The sequence below is a fragment of the Aspergillus mulundensis genome (genome assembly GCF_003369625.1).
Source record: "Aspergillus mulundensis strain DSM 5745 chromosome Unknown scaffold_15, whole genome shotgun sequence".
Lineage (NCBI taxonomy): Eukaryota > Fungi > Ascomycota > Eurotiomycetes > Eurotiales > Aspergillaceae > Aspergillus > Aspergillus mulundensis.
Genome location: NW_020797903.1, coordinates 699,892 through 716,879, shown reverse-complemented (window position 1 = coordinate 716,879; position 16,988 = coordinate 699,892). Strand labels below are relative to the sequence as shown.

General features: G+C 52.4%; 7 protein-coding genes across 7 annotated transcripts; 3 read left to right on the top strand and 4 right to left on the bottom strand.

Moving 5' to 3' along the window:
- Nucleotides 1-545: 545 nt before the first annotated feature.
- DSM5745_10553 (uncharacterized protein) lies at nt 546-1,132 on the top strand (the record flags this gene model as incomplete). Its single annotated transcript, XM_026752569.1, has 2 exons — nt 546-561; nt 612-1,132. 2 exons carry the CDS (start codon nt 546-548, stop codon nt 1,130-1,132), a joined length of 537 nt encoding a protein of 178 aa, XP_026599012.1.
- Nucleotides 1,133-1,639: 507 nt separating this feature from the next.
- DSM5745_10552 (Voldacs domain-containing protein) lies at nt 1,640-2,614 on the top strand (the record flags this gene model as incomplete). The annotated part of the gene is made up of 2 exons (XM_026752568.1): nt 1,640-1,917; nt 2,014-2,614. The coding sequence occupies 2 exons, from the start codon at nt 1,640-1,642 to the stop codon at nt 2,612-2,614; spliced, it is 879 nt and encodes a 292-aa protein (XP_026599011.1).
- Nucleotides 2,615-2,832: 218 nt separating this feature from the next.
- DSM5745_10551 (uncharacterized protein) lies at nt 2,833-5,355 on the bottom strand (the record flags this gene model as incomplete). The annotated part of the gene is made up of 1 exon (XM_026752567.1): nt 2,833-5,355. The coding sequence occupies one exon, from the start codon at nt 5,353-5,355 to the stop codon at nt 2,833-2,835; it is 2,523 nt and encodes an 840-aa protein (XP_026599010.1).
- A 1,030-nt stretch (nt 5,356-6,385) lies between these two features.
- On the top strand, nt 6,386-6,927 carry DSM5745_10550 (putative carbonyl reductase; the record flags this gene model as incomplete). Its single annotated transcript, XM_026752566.1, has 2 exons — nt 6,386-6,719; nt 6,779-6,927. 2 exons carry the CDS (start codon nt 6,386-6,388, stop codon nt 6,925-6,927), a joined length of 483 nt encoding a protein of 160 aa, XP_026599009.1.
- Nucleotides 6,928-7,951: 1,024 nt separating this feature from the next.
- On the bottom strand, nt 7,952-9,096 carry DSM5745_10549 (uncharacterized protein; the record flags this gene model as incomplete). Its single annotated transcript, XM_026752565.1, has 3 exons — nt 7,952-8,522; nt 8,600-8,992; nt 9,080-9,096. The coding sequence occupies 3 exons, from the start codon at nt 9,094-9,096 to the stop codon at nt 7,952-7,954; spliced, it is 981 nt and encodes a 326-aa protein (XP_026599008.1).
- A 1,229-nt stretch (nt 9,097-10,325) lies between these two features.
- On the bottom strand, nt 10,326-11,694 carry DSM5745_10548 (putative clock controled protein (Ccg-8); the record flags this gene model as incomplete). Its single annotated transcript, XM_026752564.1, has 2 exons — nt 10,326-11,527; nt 11,586-11,694. 2 exons carry the CDS (start codon nt 11,692-11,694, stop codon nt 10,326-10,328), a joined length of 1,311 nt encoding a protein of 436 aa, XP_026599007.1.
- Nucleotides 11,695-12,809: 1,115 nt separating this feature from the next.
- Nucleotides 12,810-16,841, bottom strand: DSM5745_10547 (RNA dependent RNA polymerase; the record flags this gene model as incomplete). Its single annotated transcript, XM_026752563.1, has 1 exon — nt 12,810-16,841. One exon carries the CDS (start codon nt 16,839-16,841, stop codon nt 12,810-12,812), a length of 4,032 nt encoding a protein of 1,343 aa, XP_026599006.1.
- Between the last annotated feature and the right edge of the window lie 147 nt (nt 16,842-16,988).

Genomic DNA, 16,988 nt, shown 5'->3' with positions numbered 1-16,988 from the left:
GAGGGATGTTGGGTTGGCGGCGGTGGGGTTAAGCGCGGCGGATTTTCGAACACACGACAGCAGAGACAGTCCAGACGAGATTCAGGTCAGGAACAGGTTTCTTGTTTATCGCACAATATATCGCTAAGGAACCATGTTCTGTCCAGTATCGGGTATATGATTAGGGAGATGCGAAATGTGGCGAGGAGGAAGGCGAGAAGAATTTGAGGGATGGAGATTACGGTAGAGAACGATCAACGCTGGAGCTGAGATGGAGACAGGCTAGCATTGCAGGCTAGCAGACTTAATCAGCCATTATATGTCCGCAGTAGAATTTAGATCTAAGGCAGCACTGGTGCCATAGCAGGCAGACTAGTTATCTCAAAAAGTAAAGGACCCTTAATCCTACTTTGTATACTACCCCATACATCTGCTCGCTAATACATATCGTCACGTCTGTCGGCGTGGAGAACACCTACTCAACCACAACTCCCGCCCAAGGCTCCATCAATCTCCAGCTCTTGGTGGTTCCCTATCATTTCCTTCTTCCACTAACCCTCAGCATGATGTACGAATCATACCGTATGTGTACCTCTCCCCGCACACCCCGACCCCCGACCTAACGCGAGTAGGCCCCCATCCACTCCTCGCCCAGGTCCCATTAACCGTCTCCCCATTCATCAACCTCCCCACAACAGTCACTCTCCCCTACACCTACAAGTCCGTTCCATCAACGCTGCCACCCTCCGTCACCGTCGACCCAAGCAACCCAGACGCCAAAGCCCGCTACGTCATCTCAGCTAGCGGCGAACACGCTGCATCGCCAGAGGACATCCTCGCCTCGTGCAAAGCCCTCGAGCAGCACTTAAGCAAGACGAAGACAGACGCAGAGCAGGCCATCAAGCAATGGCAAGAGTCGATATCTGCGCGAGAGCTCGCAGAGAAACGCCGCGTAGCTCCTGGTTGGCTTGATCGCGACGAGAAGCTCCTGCAGCCGAGTAATGCGTCACATCAACGCTCTCAGAGTCAGCCAAGCCAGAGTTTATTGGACAGCGCGGAGCCGGACTCTGTAGCTGCAGAGCTGCCGTCTATGGCTCCGCGGAATGAAGGCGAGGAAATAGATCGAGCGTTTGGGGGGCTTGACTTGAAGTGATGGGTATAGGCAGGTAGACTATGCCTATGCACTGGCCCTGCCCGTCCGCAGTCAGAAACGCCGCGTATGAGCTCGCGTTTCAGTTGTCGGCTTGTCTGGGACCACACTGGGCCACTTGATGCAGCGAAGCGCTCGAATTTCCGGTGGCGATACAGCGAAAGTCATGACCGTGATACCTGCATCGGAGAAGCTCACTAGCTAGCTACCTATGTATTTAGTGAAGAAAGTCCATGGACGGTACGCAGATTACGCCTAATATGATGATACGACGCCTAGCTTTCCTCAAAATTTAGTCGAAAAATCCCGATCAGTTGGTCAATATATCTATCGCGATCGCAACTCTATAAGAGTAGTATAGAAGCCTGGGTACGCCTGGGTGGCTCCGCTCCCCGCCAAATCTCCGCTGGCCCAAGCTTCCTTCCACTGCACGTCAACTTTTCCGCTCCGCAGTTAACTCTTGACACACCTCAACCTCCTAACCACAACCCACATACCCAAAATACCACCATGGAAAACCTATCTATACCCCCAGCCGAATCGTCCTTCATCTCCATCGACGACTTCCAATCCCGTACGCCCGAATCCTTCCACGGTCCCACAATCCTCTACTACAAGGCGTCACAATGCAAACTCGTCGCGACCGAGCGCGACCTCTCCTCGACGCGGGAACTAAATGCGCTCCGACTGTCAGAGGCCGGGGTTAACGGGTCATCTGCGGAGAGCGGCGACGGAGAAAATGAGAAAGAGGCTGTGGTTGAGGGGTTGGACCTCTGGGTGACGTCGGAGTATTCCCGCCCATACCCTACTCTTTCGACATGACCTTGTCAATGGATGGATAAGCTAATGAAAATCAATAAATGTAGTAAATTCTTTCTCTACAGCACGACCACCTCAAGGGGCCTCTCAATCCCCTACCGCTCCATCTCACTGCACGCAATCCAGCGCCTGACACTCCCGAACCAGACCGTTGAAGTGCAAGGCCTGTACATGCACATCACAAAGACCGCGACGGCATCATCCTTCCCACAGGAGTCCGACGAGGAGGAGAGTCTCACAGTGACGATCGTTCTGCCAACAGCCACAACGACACCATCCGAAGGAGAAGAGAGCGAGATCCAGAAACTCTACGACGCCGTCTCAGCGTGCGCGAACCTCCACCCTGACCCGGTTGAAGAGGAAGAGCAGGATGCTGGTGCGTTTGCCTCGGGGCTTGTCTTTCCTGGTGCGGGTGAGGATGGCGGTCTGCCGCCTCCGGTTGATGGGAGCTCCGGGTGGATTACGGCGGATAATATGCACGAGTTCTTCGATGAGGAGGGGAATTGGATTGGGGAGGGAGATGGGCCGAGCTTTCCCGGGATGGGAACTGGGCTGGGGCCCGGCGCGGGGACCGTGAGGGGGAGAAGTGAGGAAGGGGAAGAGCAGGGTGCTGATGGGGAGGCTGGAGCGAATGAAGATGAGGCGAAGTGGAGGCGGATTGATTGATTGATTGATCAAACTCTGATGGAAACGAAAAGTAATAGCCTACGAGGCCGCATAATATAGATGTTCTGATCGGGACTGTTATGAATGTTCAGGTTTGGGAGAGGTATTATGGGTTACTGGCTAGCTACAGTGCTTTTTGAGGGTCTAAGCTGAACCCGGGGAATAATGATAAAAACGCTGCCAAGTCAAAGTTTAAACATCCTCGATCCCAGGATTGATTATTCTTTTAGAAATCCATCCCCGTCGTACAGGCTTCCCGGAGTACTCGCACCAATCCCCAATCCCACGGTCTTTCGCGCTGGCGTCGTGCAGCCGTGTTTGGAGTTCCGATAACTCGACATAAGCGCCATTTTTTCTGCTTGACTGCGTTGCGGAGACGAGCCGCTCTTGTCGTTAAGGTTGGGAGGGTCATAGACGAGGGAAACGGTTGATCGTCGCGGCGTCTTCTGTGCATCACTCTTGCTTCGGTCTTCCCAGATAGGGACTATGGCGCTGACCTGGGCTCCCGCAATCTTTGGCTGAGCGGTATTATACGAGGGACTGGTGGTGTAGTGGCTGGTTCCTTCTCCGGGCTGAGCCTGGCCACGCGGTAGTGTTTGCTCTTTGGCTTCACTTTTGACCCGTCGCAGGGAGATGGAATGCTTTTCGCTGGAACTTCTCACGGTATTATTGCGAGCAGGGCGGGCTGAAGAGGGTGAGGTCGTTTGGGTGGTATTCTCCGAAGAAATCAGTGATTGATAGCTATTGCGTGCGGGCTTGGGCTGAGTGCGAGGCCCCATAACTGCTGATCGGCGAGGACTTCCATGTGTTGGAGGGTTCTCGAGCGTAGTGGGTGAGGCTTGGTACGGGACTTTCCATATGTATGGGTTTCGTTCCGGTGACGGAGTCTGAGAGAGGCTTTCTTTGTCTGTGCTCGTTGGTAGGCTTGTGAGAATCTCGGGCAGCACTTTCTCTGCAGCAGTAGCCGAATCTGGCTGTGTAAGCCTTTTCTTCTTCTTCACCGGGCTGCCAGAAGACTCTACGCGCGCCTCACTGGGCACCTCAATAACTCGGGAAATGGGCCGGTCTGCTTGGACATCTTGGAAACTGTTTCTGTTTGCGCTAGACATGGCGGAAACACTGGAGTTACGTGAGACATTTGACATAGACATATCAGATATCTCGGACCGGCGAAAAACCACTTCTTCAGCTTCTTCCGGTTCTTCAACCATTGGGGAAAACGCAGGCCCGGTGAATGTAATAGGTGGGTGGATGGAGATTCGAACGCAATTTTGTCGCCTGTGTCCTTTCCGGTGTCCACTGCTTTTCATAGCGGATGCCAATGGTGGCTTTGGGTGGCCATTTGTGACCTGAGACAATGTTTCCTGTGGCTGAAAGCTGCTCGCTCGCCTCCCTGTAGTGTGCGGGTGCCATGTAAAACTTTGCGAAGCGGCTGTCCCTTTGTAGAAAGGGTCATTGTCTCTCTGTGGACTGCCATGCATTGAGTGTCGCTGCATCTGAGTAGAATACGGCAGCAAGCCGCTGTTGTGGCCTCTTGTATTAAGTGGAGGAATATGGTCCAGATCAAGGTAAGGATTGGATGTAGTGTTCAGGGACTGTCTAGCGGAGAACGATTCGCTTCGCCTGGGTGGGGGGCTAACCCGCTCAGACGAACGAGTAGGGCTGCATGCAGTTAGGCTGCGACGAGGAGAGGGACGCTCGGAGTCAACTCTTTGCCCTTTGCGCGCGGGAGAGTTAGGGGGGAAGATAAAAGGAGCCGCGTTGGCCGCAAAGCTTCTACGATCATATTCCTTCCCAACGTCATTCGCACTGAATGGGGCAAAGGTAGGGCAGGGCGGCAACGCAGGGGATATGAGGCTGCTATCGATGTTTGCGGAAGTTCTTCGACTGTCGTCTAGGATCGAGCTATCTGCTGTTTCAAGGCTGGCGGACGAGTATCGGATAGAATCATTTTTCGACAAACGGAAACGGTTCGGAGGGTATGCACAAGGAGGGGGTGGAACGGGCTGATCCGGCGCCATTCCAGGTGTTTGAGATGTGATGCTGCCACCTCGGTTCCGTGACACGTTAGGGTCAGCACCTTCGTGGTGATCCTCGAAAACAGGGAAAAGCGCATTGGAACGTTCTTTCTGCGGAAGCAACGGCCACCCACCCGAGACAGGACGGATGTTATTGCCACTACTTGGCTGAATATCCTCCCGTTCCGGCGTTTGTCTGGGTGTAGTTTCCGTCGGAAGTTCCAGGACTCCATCAACAGCCGAGACGATCAAGTTCTCTTTCGAAACTGACACCTGAGAATGGGGCCGTTCGGAAGCTTCTGCCAGCGTCGTCAATGAGCCAAGCGTCGCCAAGTTTTTGGACAGTCGTTTCGACTTGGAAGATAGGGAGTGCTTGAGGGAGAAGCTGCGCGTCTTCTTCAGCAGCTCGAACGGTGACTTGTCGCCTGATAATTGATCGAGGCTTTCCCTCGAGGCCAGTAGACCCCATTCGGTTGGTCTACCATATGGAAGCTGTCCATACTGCCTCAGCGCGGAGCCTTCTTCGCGCGACAACTCAGTGTATGTTTCTTCAGGAAAGCTTGAGAGTCCATGAGCGTAAGGTCGGTGTGCTGTCCGCATCAGCGCAAGCGACCTGCGTTCCTGGCGAATCTTGATCCAAATGATAGTAATCACTACTGCGGAAACCATGAAGATTACCGAGCATGTACCTGCTATCGCGACAGCCGTTGTCAGTTGTATCATGATGCCGTTTCCCCCTGTGATAGTAGCAAGCGATCAATCGGACAGGGCTACCCCGGTTGCGAATTCTTCTTTGGCCGAATCGTGCCGAGCCCTGGGCGTTCAAGATATGCCGTCCTATTGTATCGTCCGATCAAGCGTAGGCTTAGGAGTAAGAGACGGACGCGTACATGGTGGTGACAGCGGATGATCCATCTCAAGGTGGGCGATGGCATTTGTTGTGAAAGAGGCAGAGGAATGTGCGGACATTGCACCGCAAGGCGTGAGGAATGCAATGGCATCCTCCCTTGGAAGAATCGGTAAGTGTCTAAGCTGGTTTTGAATATGGCATGTATCAAAAATGTTGTGCTTGAATTTGCGAGTTTGAAATCGGATTGTGAGTGGACAGCTAGCTGATGGGGAAGCGCTCGAGCATACTTGACCAAAGCATAGATAACACTTTAAGTTGTTAGTAGCACAAAGGCATTATGGCTCGTGACCGTTCAATCCAAGGAGCGTCTCGTGGGGATCATTTCTTCTTGGTCAGTCAGAAAGGTGAGCTCTAGTTGCTCAACCCAGGCCCTAGTGAAGCGTCCTTGTATCCATGTTCGGTCCGTCGAGCAGGGCCGTCCAGTAAGTTTCCCTCCCGTTCTATAGAGATTGTACAGCATAGTATCCACACATTTTAAGTGCAATGGGCAGAAGGAAGTCTGTAAAGGGAAGGGTAGCCAAGAGACCTCGGGAGTTGTGGTTGATAGAAGGGGGGAAATAAGGTGGTTTCCTGATCGGGAAGTGACACGCTTCCGGAGAATCATCAAGCCGAGCCGAGGTCACTCAAGGCTGTCCGGTTCATTATCAACAACTGGGTTGGCTGGATGAAATGAATGGTGTGATCTAAGGTACGACATCCGCTGATAGGTCCAAAGATCTGCTGCATCATGGCGTCTGGCAGGGTCACAAGCCCCTGTCTGCCGAAGTAGGGTCTGCGAGGCCAGAACTTCTTGGGGAGCAGAGAGTGGATCTATACCGTATTGCACAATCTGGGAGGGGTACAATGCAGATGGGTCTTTGCTTGCAGTCTGTGCCCCAGGCTTGTACGGCCTATATCCCCGTGGCTTTATCTTTCAATCTCTCCTTATTGGAGTTTCAAAAATGTGAGACGCGGACATACCTAGATGTATCCGGTCACTTTGTCCACGGCAACACCGAATCCTGCGCGTCCCAGCCCGCTGTCCCCTCCGTCAGGGAGAGTACCGCCATGGTGGCCGGTACCGGTGCTGGTATCGGTATCGCCGTGGGTCTCACTGATACCGGTGCCAATGTTGCCTTATGGTATGGCACCAACACCAAGGCTTTCGAGCGCGCCCAGAGAACTGCTATCAAGCACGGTATGCCGGGTGTTGTCTACCGATGAAGAAATAGGCTTTCCTACTGACTTATAGCCAAGGCTCATATCAGGTCAACATCACAAACGCCAAAATACTCAAGCAGGCTATCCAGCAAAGCGTGAAGGACTTCAATGGCCGGCTGGACGTCTTCATCGCCAAGAATGGCATCCCATGGACCCCTGGAAGCCGGCTGCTGATGGCATCCTGAGCCACTACTCAACGACGTCTACATTGATTTCAACCTTATATCCTATTGCGCCAGATACGCTGCCTACTACTGGCGGAAGTATAAGGCATAGGCATCAACCTTCACGGCAACAAGCCCGAGACCACATCATTGAATTCCCACAACTGAAAACTCCCTACATCGCCGCCAAACTTGATGTCATCCACCTTTGCGTGTCCCCGCCTCAACACAAATGCTGAGTTATCGGACGCTGCTACTCCGCAGACTAGTTCCTGGCCATTTGGGTGGATGAACTTCGTTTGCGCCAACACTGTCTCACTGGATGCTTTGCACTAGGATTCCAAACTTCGGTTCCTAAGATACCAAAGCTGCCTGGCGCAACAAGATTCTCATGGGTCGTGACGGCCGTGCGGAAAAACTGAGGACGCATACCTGTATCTGGCGTCCGATGCACGACAGGCACCGATCTTCTGCTTGGTGGTGCTATCCCACTCCATAAATTCGCGCCTATCGACCACCCGCGAAACTAGAGTATAAAGTCCGGCCCTCCGGGCATGAAGAGTACAATACCTTGGCTCTGATGATAATTCGAAGGACAGTAAATTTGCAACTCCATAGATAAGCTAGAATAAGCGAAAATGACCTGCGGACTATTATCCGACGCCCTTGCTACCCGGAATACCCGAGGCAGCCCAAATGTCGACATATCAAAACCCTAACTCTACCCCTGGCGCAACCAGCAGTCTTGCAACTAAGACCTCAAGTATCCAGGACCATTACCAAGTTGCAAGTGTCGAAGACTCGAAGTAGAAAATCCCAAAGACTGTTGACTTATTGCGGGTTGAGCGTTCAAGCCCAAAATCCCAACGGCCAATCAAGCACCAAGCATGAAAACGAACCGGATACCCTAACGCACACCCCTGCTCGCCACGAAACCCATCACATCGCATCAATCCAAATCACGGTTACTGGCCCCAGGACTCCATGGATGCTTCGCAGCACGCCAGGCCCAAGTCCAGATCCATGCTCAGGTGCTTCAGAGTTCTCAATTGGTATTAACCTCACCTCCGTTCCCCGGTCGATGAGTATCGTGCTGGTGCAGCATCTCCAGACCCCTAGCCGCAATCTCAAGAAGATTCCAATTCCCCATCCATCCTTTTCCCAATTCCGCATTCTCCTCAAGCTCAGTAACTGCTTCGCCAGTTTCATCTCCGTCGCTTTCGCGATCCCCGTTGTTAGCACCGGATGCAAGCATAGGCCGATCGATATCACCATCCTCTTCTTCCGAAGAATCCGTGTAAATCGCCTCCTCGTTCTCAGGCATCAGCATCGCCGAATACGACGGCCGGAATTGGGGCTTATGGACGATTCCATTGAGAATGCCAGTCCTGGGATCGATGCGCCCTGAGATAGCGAGGGAGATGCCGTCTTCGTCTTCGTCGGTGCTGGTATTGGTGCCTCTGTCACTGGTTTGACCGCTGTTGTTGGTAGACTTGAGCCTGTGCTCTGGGTACCCTCCAGGTGGGCTTGGGAGGTCAGCTTCAACATGGGAGTATTTGTATTTATCGGCATTGAGAGTTTTGCACCGGGATAGGAGAGGCTGTTGGTGGGTGGTCCTGAGGGATGGTTAGTGGTTTCGCCTTGAGGCTTGTGTATAGCGTAGGGCTTTCTCGGTATCAGGTTAGGTACGTACGATGTATTCATATCACCAAATCCAGTCTCAGATCTTTCATCGTCTGCATCCGCACCAGCATCTCCATCTCCATGGGCCCGCCTATACGCCGGTTTCTCCCAGTGCAAACCAACCCGACGAATGAGTCGGCGGCATCCCTTCGCAATAGGCTTATGACACCAGAAGACCAGAACGAAGAGGAGCGAGATACCCAGACAGACCCAAAAGAAGTTGGTAACGAGGAACGACTGGGACTGGCGTTGCATTTGAGTCGAAAGTTCCAGCTCTACCTCTGAGGAAAGAGTATAATACTGGATTCCGGTCATGGTCACAACTGTGTTCTTGTTGTTTGTGTTTAAGGTCGTGTTGGTGTTGACTGTGTTGATACCGGTTGAGATCTTCTGCTGGTGGGATCTAGAGAGTAGTTAGGTAGATGAAGTCTTGATGATAGGCAGAGGAAGGATACTTGCGTAGCTCGTTTGTTGGATCAATGGATTTCACCGTTTGCAGAGTTCCATTGTCCTATTGTGGGTGTTCAACACAGAACATGAGGGTGAATTGACAAAAGGCCTTGCCTGCTGAGACACAGACACGACTAAGCAATGGCATACACTGTGGGCATGTACCTTGTGCATAAGAATAGACAGTCTATCCAGAAAACAAAGAGAACAAAAGGGAGTCAACTCTATTCCGCCATCTTCTGTCAATGGCGTTTGAACAATGAGAGACAATCACAGCCAACCTTTGCATATCGACATCGACAATCGCCTTTGTCCATCCGTATCCTTGCGCTCTTTAAAAAGCCCTAAGCAACCTCTCCTGCCATCCACCTTCCAGTCCACACCAACTCTAGACCCCAAACCAAAACAACCTTTCCACAAGCAAGATAATAGCAACCATGATGCTCACACTCATCATTACTCTGACGCTAACCGTGCTTCTCATCGCCTTCATCCCGAAATCCTTTCTACAAAGGATCCTCTGCTTCATCTACGATCCAAACGACTACACGCCCACCTGCGCCAACGCACAAAGCTGCAAATACCACCTCAACAACATAACACCCTCCACCTTTCACCGAGACATCGCGTCCCCCTTCCTCGACCCGCGACACGAGCCCGTCTTCGCCAATCCCGAACACGGGGGAACAAAGCTCGACGACTCCGCGCTGGCGCAGTATAAGCAGCATTGCCACGAGTACTTGCATGCGTTGGCTGAGAAGGATGGGATGGAGATTGAGCGGGCTTGGGAGGAGATGGAGGTTCGACGATGGAGATGGATGTTGGGACATGGAGAGAAAAGGGTTCGGGTTGCGGAGAGGAGGGGGGCGGTGCAGATTCTCTAGGGGTTTGTCGGAAAGAGCTGGATAGGACATGTTTAGGATGCACGCGGAATAAATTCAAGGATGTCCATTTTGCACTCCATACGAGCTGAATACAGCTAAATAGATAGTAAAGCGCCAATGGTGTAGTGTAGCATGTAATCAACATTATTGATAATGACAGATCACATATGGCTGAGACAGATCTCCCGCCAATTGATACTGTCCGAGCAGAGATCGTAACCAAAAAATGGATGTTTCTTTTCGTACCTGGAAGGAAAGGTAAACGATGGTAGAGCATGCTGCAAGATATCGTTGTTGACCAAACGACGGACTAGACGAATAGATATAAGAAATGTGCCGAAAGGCGTGCGTCTGCCAATGTTGTGATTTTGTGTGTTAAAAAGTACATTCCGACTAGGAGGCCTACGCCTGCTCCAGCCCAGTCATGAGGGTATCTTGGACGTCAGCGACAGGCTGCTTGATGTCGGCAGGGTATTCCCGCGCCGCAGGCTGAGCTTCCGAGTCCTTAGTGTCAGCATTTTTAGCGTCTGCGTTCTTGCTGCCCCGACGCTTGCGGCCCAGCCGCTCGCACCAGTGCTCAGCACTGACTAGAGTTTCGTTGACAACACCGCTGACCTGCGACATCATATCCAAACCTTCCTGGGCAAGCACCAGAATCCGGCGGGCGCTGCTGGAGGGCTCAGAAGACGCGCCAGCCTCGTCTGGCGCAGGAACCGCGGTCGACGCAATCCGGAATCGCTGCGGCAGCGACGTGAGGTGGCGGCGGACTAGATTGCGCGCATTCTCTGGAAGCGCACCGCCGGCGTACTTGGAGACGACATCTACTACCTGCTTCAAGGTAGCTAGCACGTCTTGCTTGAGCGCTTGGATACGCTGAGAGAGCAAAGTCTGGCTGGAAGCTTGGCCATTGGCCGCATCTCCATTCTTTTGCGGAAGAGACTCCCACTCTTTGAGTGACTCCTGTAAAGCCACGATCGACTTGCCTAGCCTGCCATTCGCCCACCTCAGCCAAGTTAAGCAGTATTGCAGGCTCTTGAGCGATTCCTCGCTCATGGCAACACCCAACCCGGAAGTCGAGATCATGAGTCGGCTTTGCCATGTAGACTGACGAGGAGAGCCCTCCCTACCGGCTTCCTCATAGCTGGGCGATTTGTGGTCGTCGTACGGAGGCAGAGACTCGTTGAGGTAGAGATCTGGAGTTTCCGGCGTGTTATTGGCATCCATCGTGCTCAAGCCTATTTCCAAATCTCGGTCGGCAGGAATGTTGTTGCTGTTGACCTTGCGGCGCTTTGATCGACTGGACTCTGACGAGTTGGATGCGTGTCTCTGTAGCGCCCAGCGCAGGCTGCCTTCCACGCCTGTTTTGCGGCCAACAGTATGAACAGTACTGGCTACCGGCGAGCCAATGTTTCGCTCGATGAATTCGGCACCGGATTTGAAACGAGGGGAGTATGATTTGGATGACGTATATGCGGCTACGGAGCCGTTGATCGCAGAAGATATCAGAGGGTGGGTGGACGTTAACAATGAGAGGATCGGTTCTTGCGATTTGGGATCGGGCGAGGCGGTGCTTTGTTGCGAAGCTCTAGGAGATGCGCCGAAGTCTAGAGAACGAGAGTTAGCATGGAAGCCACTTTGATCAGTCTGAAATATGAAAAGCACCTGTCCGAAGCCCTTCCAGTGCTTGAGCAGCCTCGAGGTCGTCCATAGATAGGACGCTGGTGGCGCGACGAGAGCGGTCCTCAGCTACGGTTGTATTGTCCGCCTCCATTATGGCGGACACATGTTGCGGTTTCGAAGGATGGGAAAAAGGAGCGCGCGGCGTCGGGGACGGGTGGTCAGAATAACTATTAGTCGTCGTCACAGAGGCAGGAGGATTCGCGGTGGCGTCTTGAACTGTGACTGAAGAAAGGTGGGAGTTTAGGCTAGCAATGCCGTCTGAGCTACGGTCCATAGCGGCCCAGCGCCGAGAGTCGAAAAAGGGAAAGACAGCAGTATGAATTGGATCGGAAACAGGAGGGGGTGATAGCGTCGGAGTAATCAATGGGGGTTTGCAGGACTTGCTCGTGAATGAAGGACTGACTGGGCAGTTGACTGGACGGTTGATGAGGCGAGATGGAGTTGGCAGCTTTTCACGTGAAGATGGAGTTTTTACGGAACACGCCCAGCAGAAGAGCCGGAAAGCGGCAAGGAAGTGATTTCAGTCATGAGAGTGAAGATAATGATACTTTGATTGAGCGGAAAGTCAAGACCGGGCTGGTCTTCCTACTCTACTCCAGAACAGACGATCGTGCAAAAGTACCCAAGCTGGCGGTCTCTGATCATCATGAGATTATCAACACCCCCAGTTCTTAACTACACTGCAAACCCCGACCCCTCCGGAAAATGCCCAGGGCCAACTAAGCGCCATGAGTTGATTGACTAGAAATATCCTTGTCACATCCTCTCAGACCGAAGCAAACATCTTAACTCGTTCTGTTGGGTCTGGTTGACAGCCACCGGCATCTGACATCACATGCTAAGCTCGGAGAACCACAACCGACCACTGACTCTTGACCAGTACGGAGTAACCACTCGCTGCTCGGCAGTTGGGGTCAGCCATAATGAGATTCTTTCTCCAAGAGCGCCATTCACGAGCTTCTCTGTCTCAAAGTTTCCTGTCAGCCCATTATTTGTTGGGAACTGGAACCTGGGACCTCTTTTCTTTCCAAGGAAGGTTGTCCACTGCCTTTTCTCGTTTGGGACTAGCTCGTGTAAACTCAATCGGGCGGGCCTTGCATGTGATCAACCTTCGAGATTCAAAGGGGAAGGAGCTATCGACCACCTGGGCACGTGAACAGGACTCTTTCTATTACAGTGCATCGAGATGCTAGGGGTATCCAACTATCACTCTACAGACATCTGATCATCAGGGTCGTAATATCCGCCAACTCCCGTCGTTGGCGTTCCGTATAACATCGCTTCAATAGCTTCATGGCCCTCATATTCGTCCCCGTCATTCTCCTCTTCTTCAGCCCCGTCCTGAACCTGCAGGCGAGCAATGACCTTCTTATTAACCCGATAACAGGCAAGGGTCTCATGTGTCACGGTCCTCGACGGAACCGTTCTGCTCTTGATCTGGCACAGATATTCGCCGAAGGCATGGAGGACAAAACTCGACGATGGTGCTTTCCTGTACGCGTACGAGGCCAGCAGCTCGAACCACGCCGACTGACTATGCCTCCAGACGTGGATGATCGGGTGATTCCCTATAGTTGGAGGGCGCAATGCTCGAGCTTGCTCCGCTGCCTCGTCAGCCTGGGGTGAGAACGAACCGCCGCATCTGCTAATGGAATCGTTCCACTTGCGTTGAAACTTGTCAACCTCACGGGTAATGGCCTTTAAAACTGCATACAATGATTCGTCATCATTATGTCTCTGGTTCTTCGATTTTTCGATTTTGGCCTTCTCTGCCTTCGCCTTCTCGCAAACATCGTTCCACGGCTGAACAAGATCCGGATCCCTAGTATGACTGTTTTCTTCCTGAGGGAAAGCCTTCTGCAACTTGGTCAACACCTCGTTTCGTGCATCACGGGAAACCACAAATCGGATATAGTCGATAATGTTGTTTCGCCGCGGTTTGCGTTCCGGGTTTTTATACGCTGGCAATTCCCTGACCCGTGGGCTGATCTTTTTGCGATATTTCTGCCAAGCATCCTCAGACAAGTGCACACCGGCTTTACGCCCGTCAACGAGATGACTGAGTAGGATGGAGAGCTCTTTTGCGTGCGTCGAGTCGATCGATTCATCGTATGACAGCTTTTCGTGCTCCACTGTGCATCGCCCCAGGTTGGACAATGTCAGGTTGAAGGCGAACGAACTTTCGAGAAATTCGTCCATTGACTGGATTTCCTCCATTGGCACAGAATGCTTGCTGAGCCCGAAATAGTCCGGTGGATAGTTCTCGGTCCCGCTGGGTGGTTGCGAGTTGTGAAAGCTCCGAACAATGTGCTGGTCCCAACAAATCCAGGGCGTGTCACCGTCATAGTCGCCGCCCGATAGCATATCTGCTAAGGGATGGTCCCCTGTTGTGGGAAAGACTATAACATCCTTGAAGTGACGAAGCTCGGGCTTCCAAACCGCCCGTCGACGCTGAATATCTGAGGGGAGATGAGCTGGAAGACGCCCAACGAGCACGTCTATGCCGTCTAACAAATTATCTTCAAACTGGCCATGGTCATCTCGCCAGTTGTTCGAAAGGCCAAAATGCACTTCATCTTCCTTTAAAACCCCATAAGGATCAGCAATGCAAAAGGCATATGTGGATAGCGGTACTTCAATGCGCAGCTCTTCTACATATCGCGCCAGTAGATCCCTCAAGCAACGCCCGAGACGTTTCCGCAGTGGATAAAAGTCTCGAGGTGCAAAGCCAGCTTCGGAGAATCGGACAATGGCCTCAACGTCGTCGGTCATCCATTGCTCCAAGCGTCTCATACTCTGCTGCATCATGTTCCCAGCGACGGCGTCCGATGTCGGTCGTATTTTCTGCGCAAGACTGCGGCAAAGGACTGGGCTGTTAGATTTGAGGACCTCTTCAAAATCGCCGGCCACGGCCTGGATGCCTTTCCGAGCGAGATCGGCGACGTAATCCTTAACGTGCCCGCCGTGGTCCAAGATTGCTAGAAGCTGGATATTCAGATCTACAGGATGCGGAGGTTTGGACCATTTTACAACCTCAAAAGTCAGCTTCTCGTCGTCTATTGGCCCCTTCCATTTGCGGGGATGAGGATGAATCTTCAGTTGTGAATCGGATATCTGAATCCAGATATCATCATCAGTTGTGATCTGCGACTGATGCGCATCGACCATCCATAGCCCTTTGGCCCCAGCAATTCTCCCCTGGAACGCGCTTGGGGTATTACCGGCGATTCCAAGGGCATCACAGATCTGATTGGCAAGCGTCCGAGACATTAAAGCACACCCGTCGTTCATGACACGGTGATTCGGTTCATCACGCAGATAGAAAACTTGTTTTGGCTTCAAAGCAACCGTGGCGTACGTCTTGGACAGACCAAGTGACATTCTTTGAAACAGCTTGAGGTTAGTCTGGCCCTTATTTGCCTGCGGCGATAAATGCCATTCCAGTAGGGACGCTAGAGACATTGGAGTGTGGCTGCCCGCAGTCTCGCTTTTTGCGGAGGTTCGATGCGATGTATCATCAAATGATGGGCTAAACCGACCTACAAAGTCAATGCCGTCGACGGCGAAGAACTCGACTCTGAATTTTGGCTCAGTTCGTATCTTCCGCTTTTGCTTTACCTCCTCCACGTAAAAAGGCCTCCATGTCCTTCCTACGCATTCGTGTGTGGTTTGGGCCAGCCATAAGGCGATGCTTTCCCGCAGGAGAGCGGGGTTTTTGGGAAGCCGAAGGTGATTTGGAGGTCTGCTTGGTGCGGGCAGCGTCAGACTGAGGAAACGGTCAGATCCGAAACGGCGGTGGAAGCGACATGATCTTTCTGTTTTCAAAGGCTTCAAAGTCAACTTGAGCACGCCCGGCTCGGATTTGTCGCACCAGTCAAGATCTCCTGTAAGGACGACTGCTTCGGAAAGCTTGTCTGTTCTGAAGGTCCCGCCAGCAGCAGCTTCCCAGGCCTTACGAGTTGGCTTTTCGGGAATTGATTTCCCGTCTCGTTGACCGTGCCCTTCGATCCATTTCCAGAATTCATCGTATCGCAGTGAGATGCTATCCCCGGCCAGCATGCGGTTTAAAGGAACGTCCCAGGCCCTGCCTATTCTTTCCAACTCATAGCGGTACAAAAGAGGAATCGTGCCGGGCAGGGTATGTTTGAGCGAAAATGGCCCGTCCTGAAGAAGCGCTGTCACAATCTCCCCTTCAGCCGAGTAACGTGGCATTTCGGATGAACCCCCGGTAGACGTAAAGGGCATCGTTGCCTCCTCGCTAAGCATATGCGCCACAACCGAATCATCGTACGTCGAACCCGAGTCCGTGAATGTAACCGTCGTATCGAAAGATTTTTGGAAGCCTCCAATTCGAGAATCTATCAGATAAGATGGCGGCGCATCCGCAGTAGCAGTGAACGTCGAAAAGCTGAAATTGGCACGATTCTGAGCAGTAGTCACAGCATCATACCGCATGGACTTTTCAGATGCCCCAGTCAACCGGTCCACAAAGCTAGAGCTCGACGCGCCATTCTTCAGAACCCCCGCAGTCTTCTTCTTAGCTACTTGATGCGCATTCAAGTCATAGTCATAGTCATGATCATCAAAAGATTCTACCCCATCAGCATTGAAACCTTTGACCGGCGAATTCGGCGCCGTATGGAACTCATCCGATGAGTGGGATTCCTCACCACTAACACTAGCAGATAACCTCCTCTTCAACGGCCTCTCCGGAGAGCGATGCTTATTACCTCTTGCAATGTCACAGGCATTCGAATTCCCGTTCGAGCGCAATTCCGAGTTCCCCTTCGCCTTCACCACAGTCGAAGGCGCAGAAACCTCCCGGATGGCGGGGTAAAATCCGTTATCCAAAAGATAAAGCTCGTCCGCAACCAGCCTCGCGAGATATGCCAAGCGTTCCTCCTTCTCCGTGATCGCAATGGTTGCCCTCAGCGGCGCAGAAGCACCACGCTGCCGTCTCGCCAAAATTGCAACGGCATCCTTGGCATTCCTTGAACAAACCCACTCCTCGAAGCTATTGAGCAGTTTGTTCAGGTCGACTTGTTTGTGGTAATAGAGCCGCTTGAGCCCGTTGTAGATGCGCCACGGGACGGTTTGGTAAAGCGTTTTGTTTTGACCTGGGGAGAAGACGCGGGGGTTGGGGATTTCAAGGGAGAATTGATCGTTGAGGGTGTCGATGATGTGTGTGAAGACCTCGCCGGATTTGGGGGTGTGCGGGGTTGGGGTGGTGGTGGGCATGTTGTGGGAGCATTTCTTGTCTTTTGTTCTATCTTCTCTTATCTTTGAGAACAGGAATCGCACAGATTGAGTATAAATAGATGGATAGATAGATAGATCAAAGTCTTGCGTAATGATGCTGGTCTAATTGGTCTTGTTTGCGAAGAG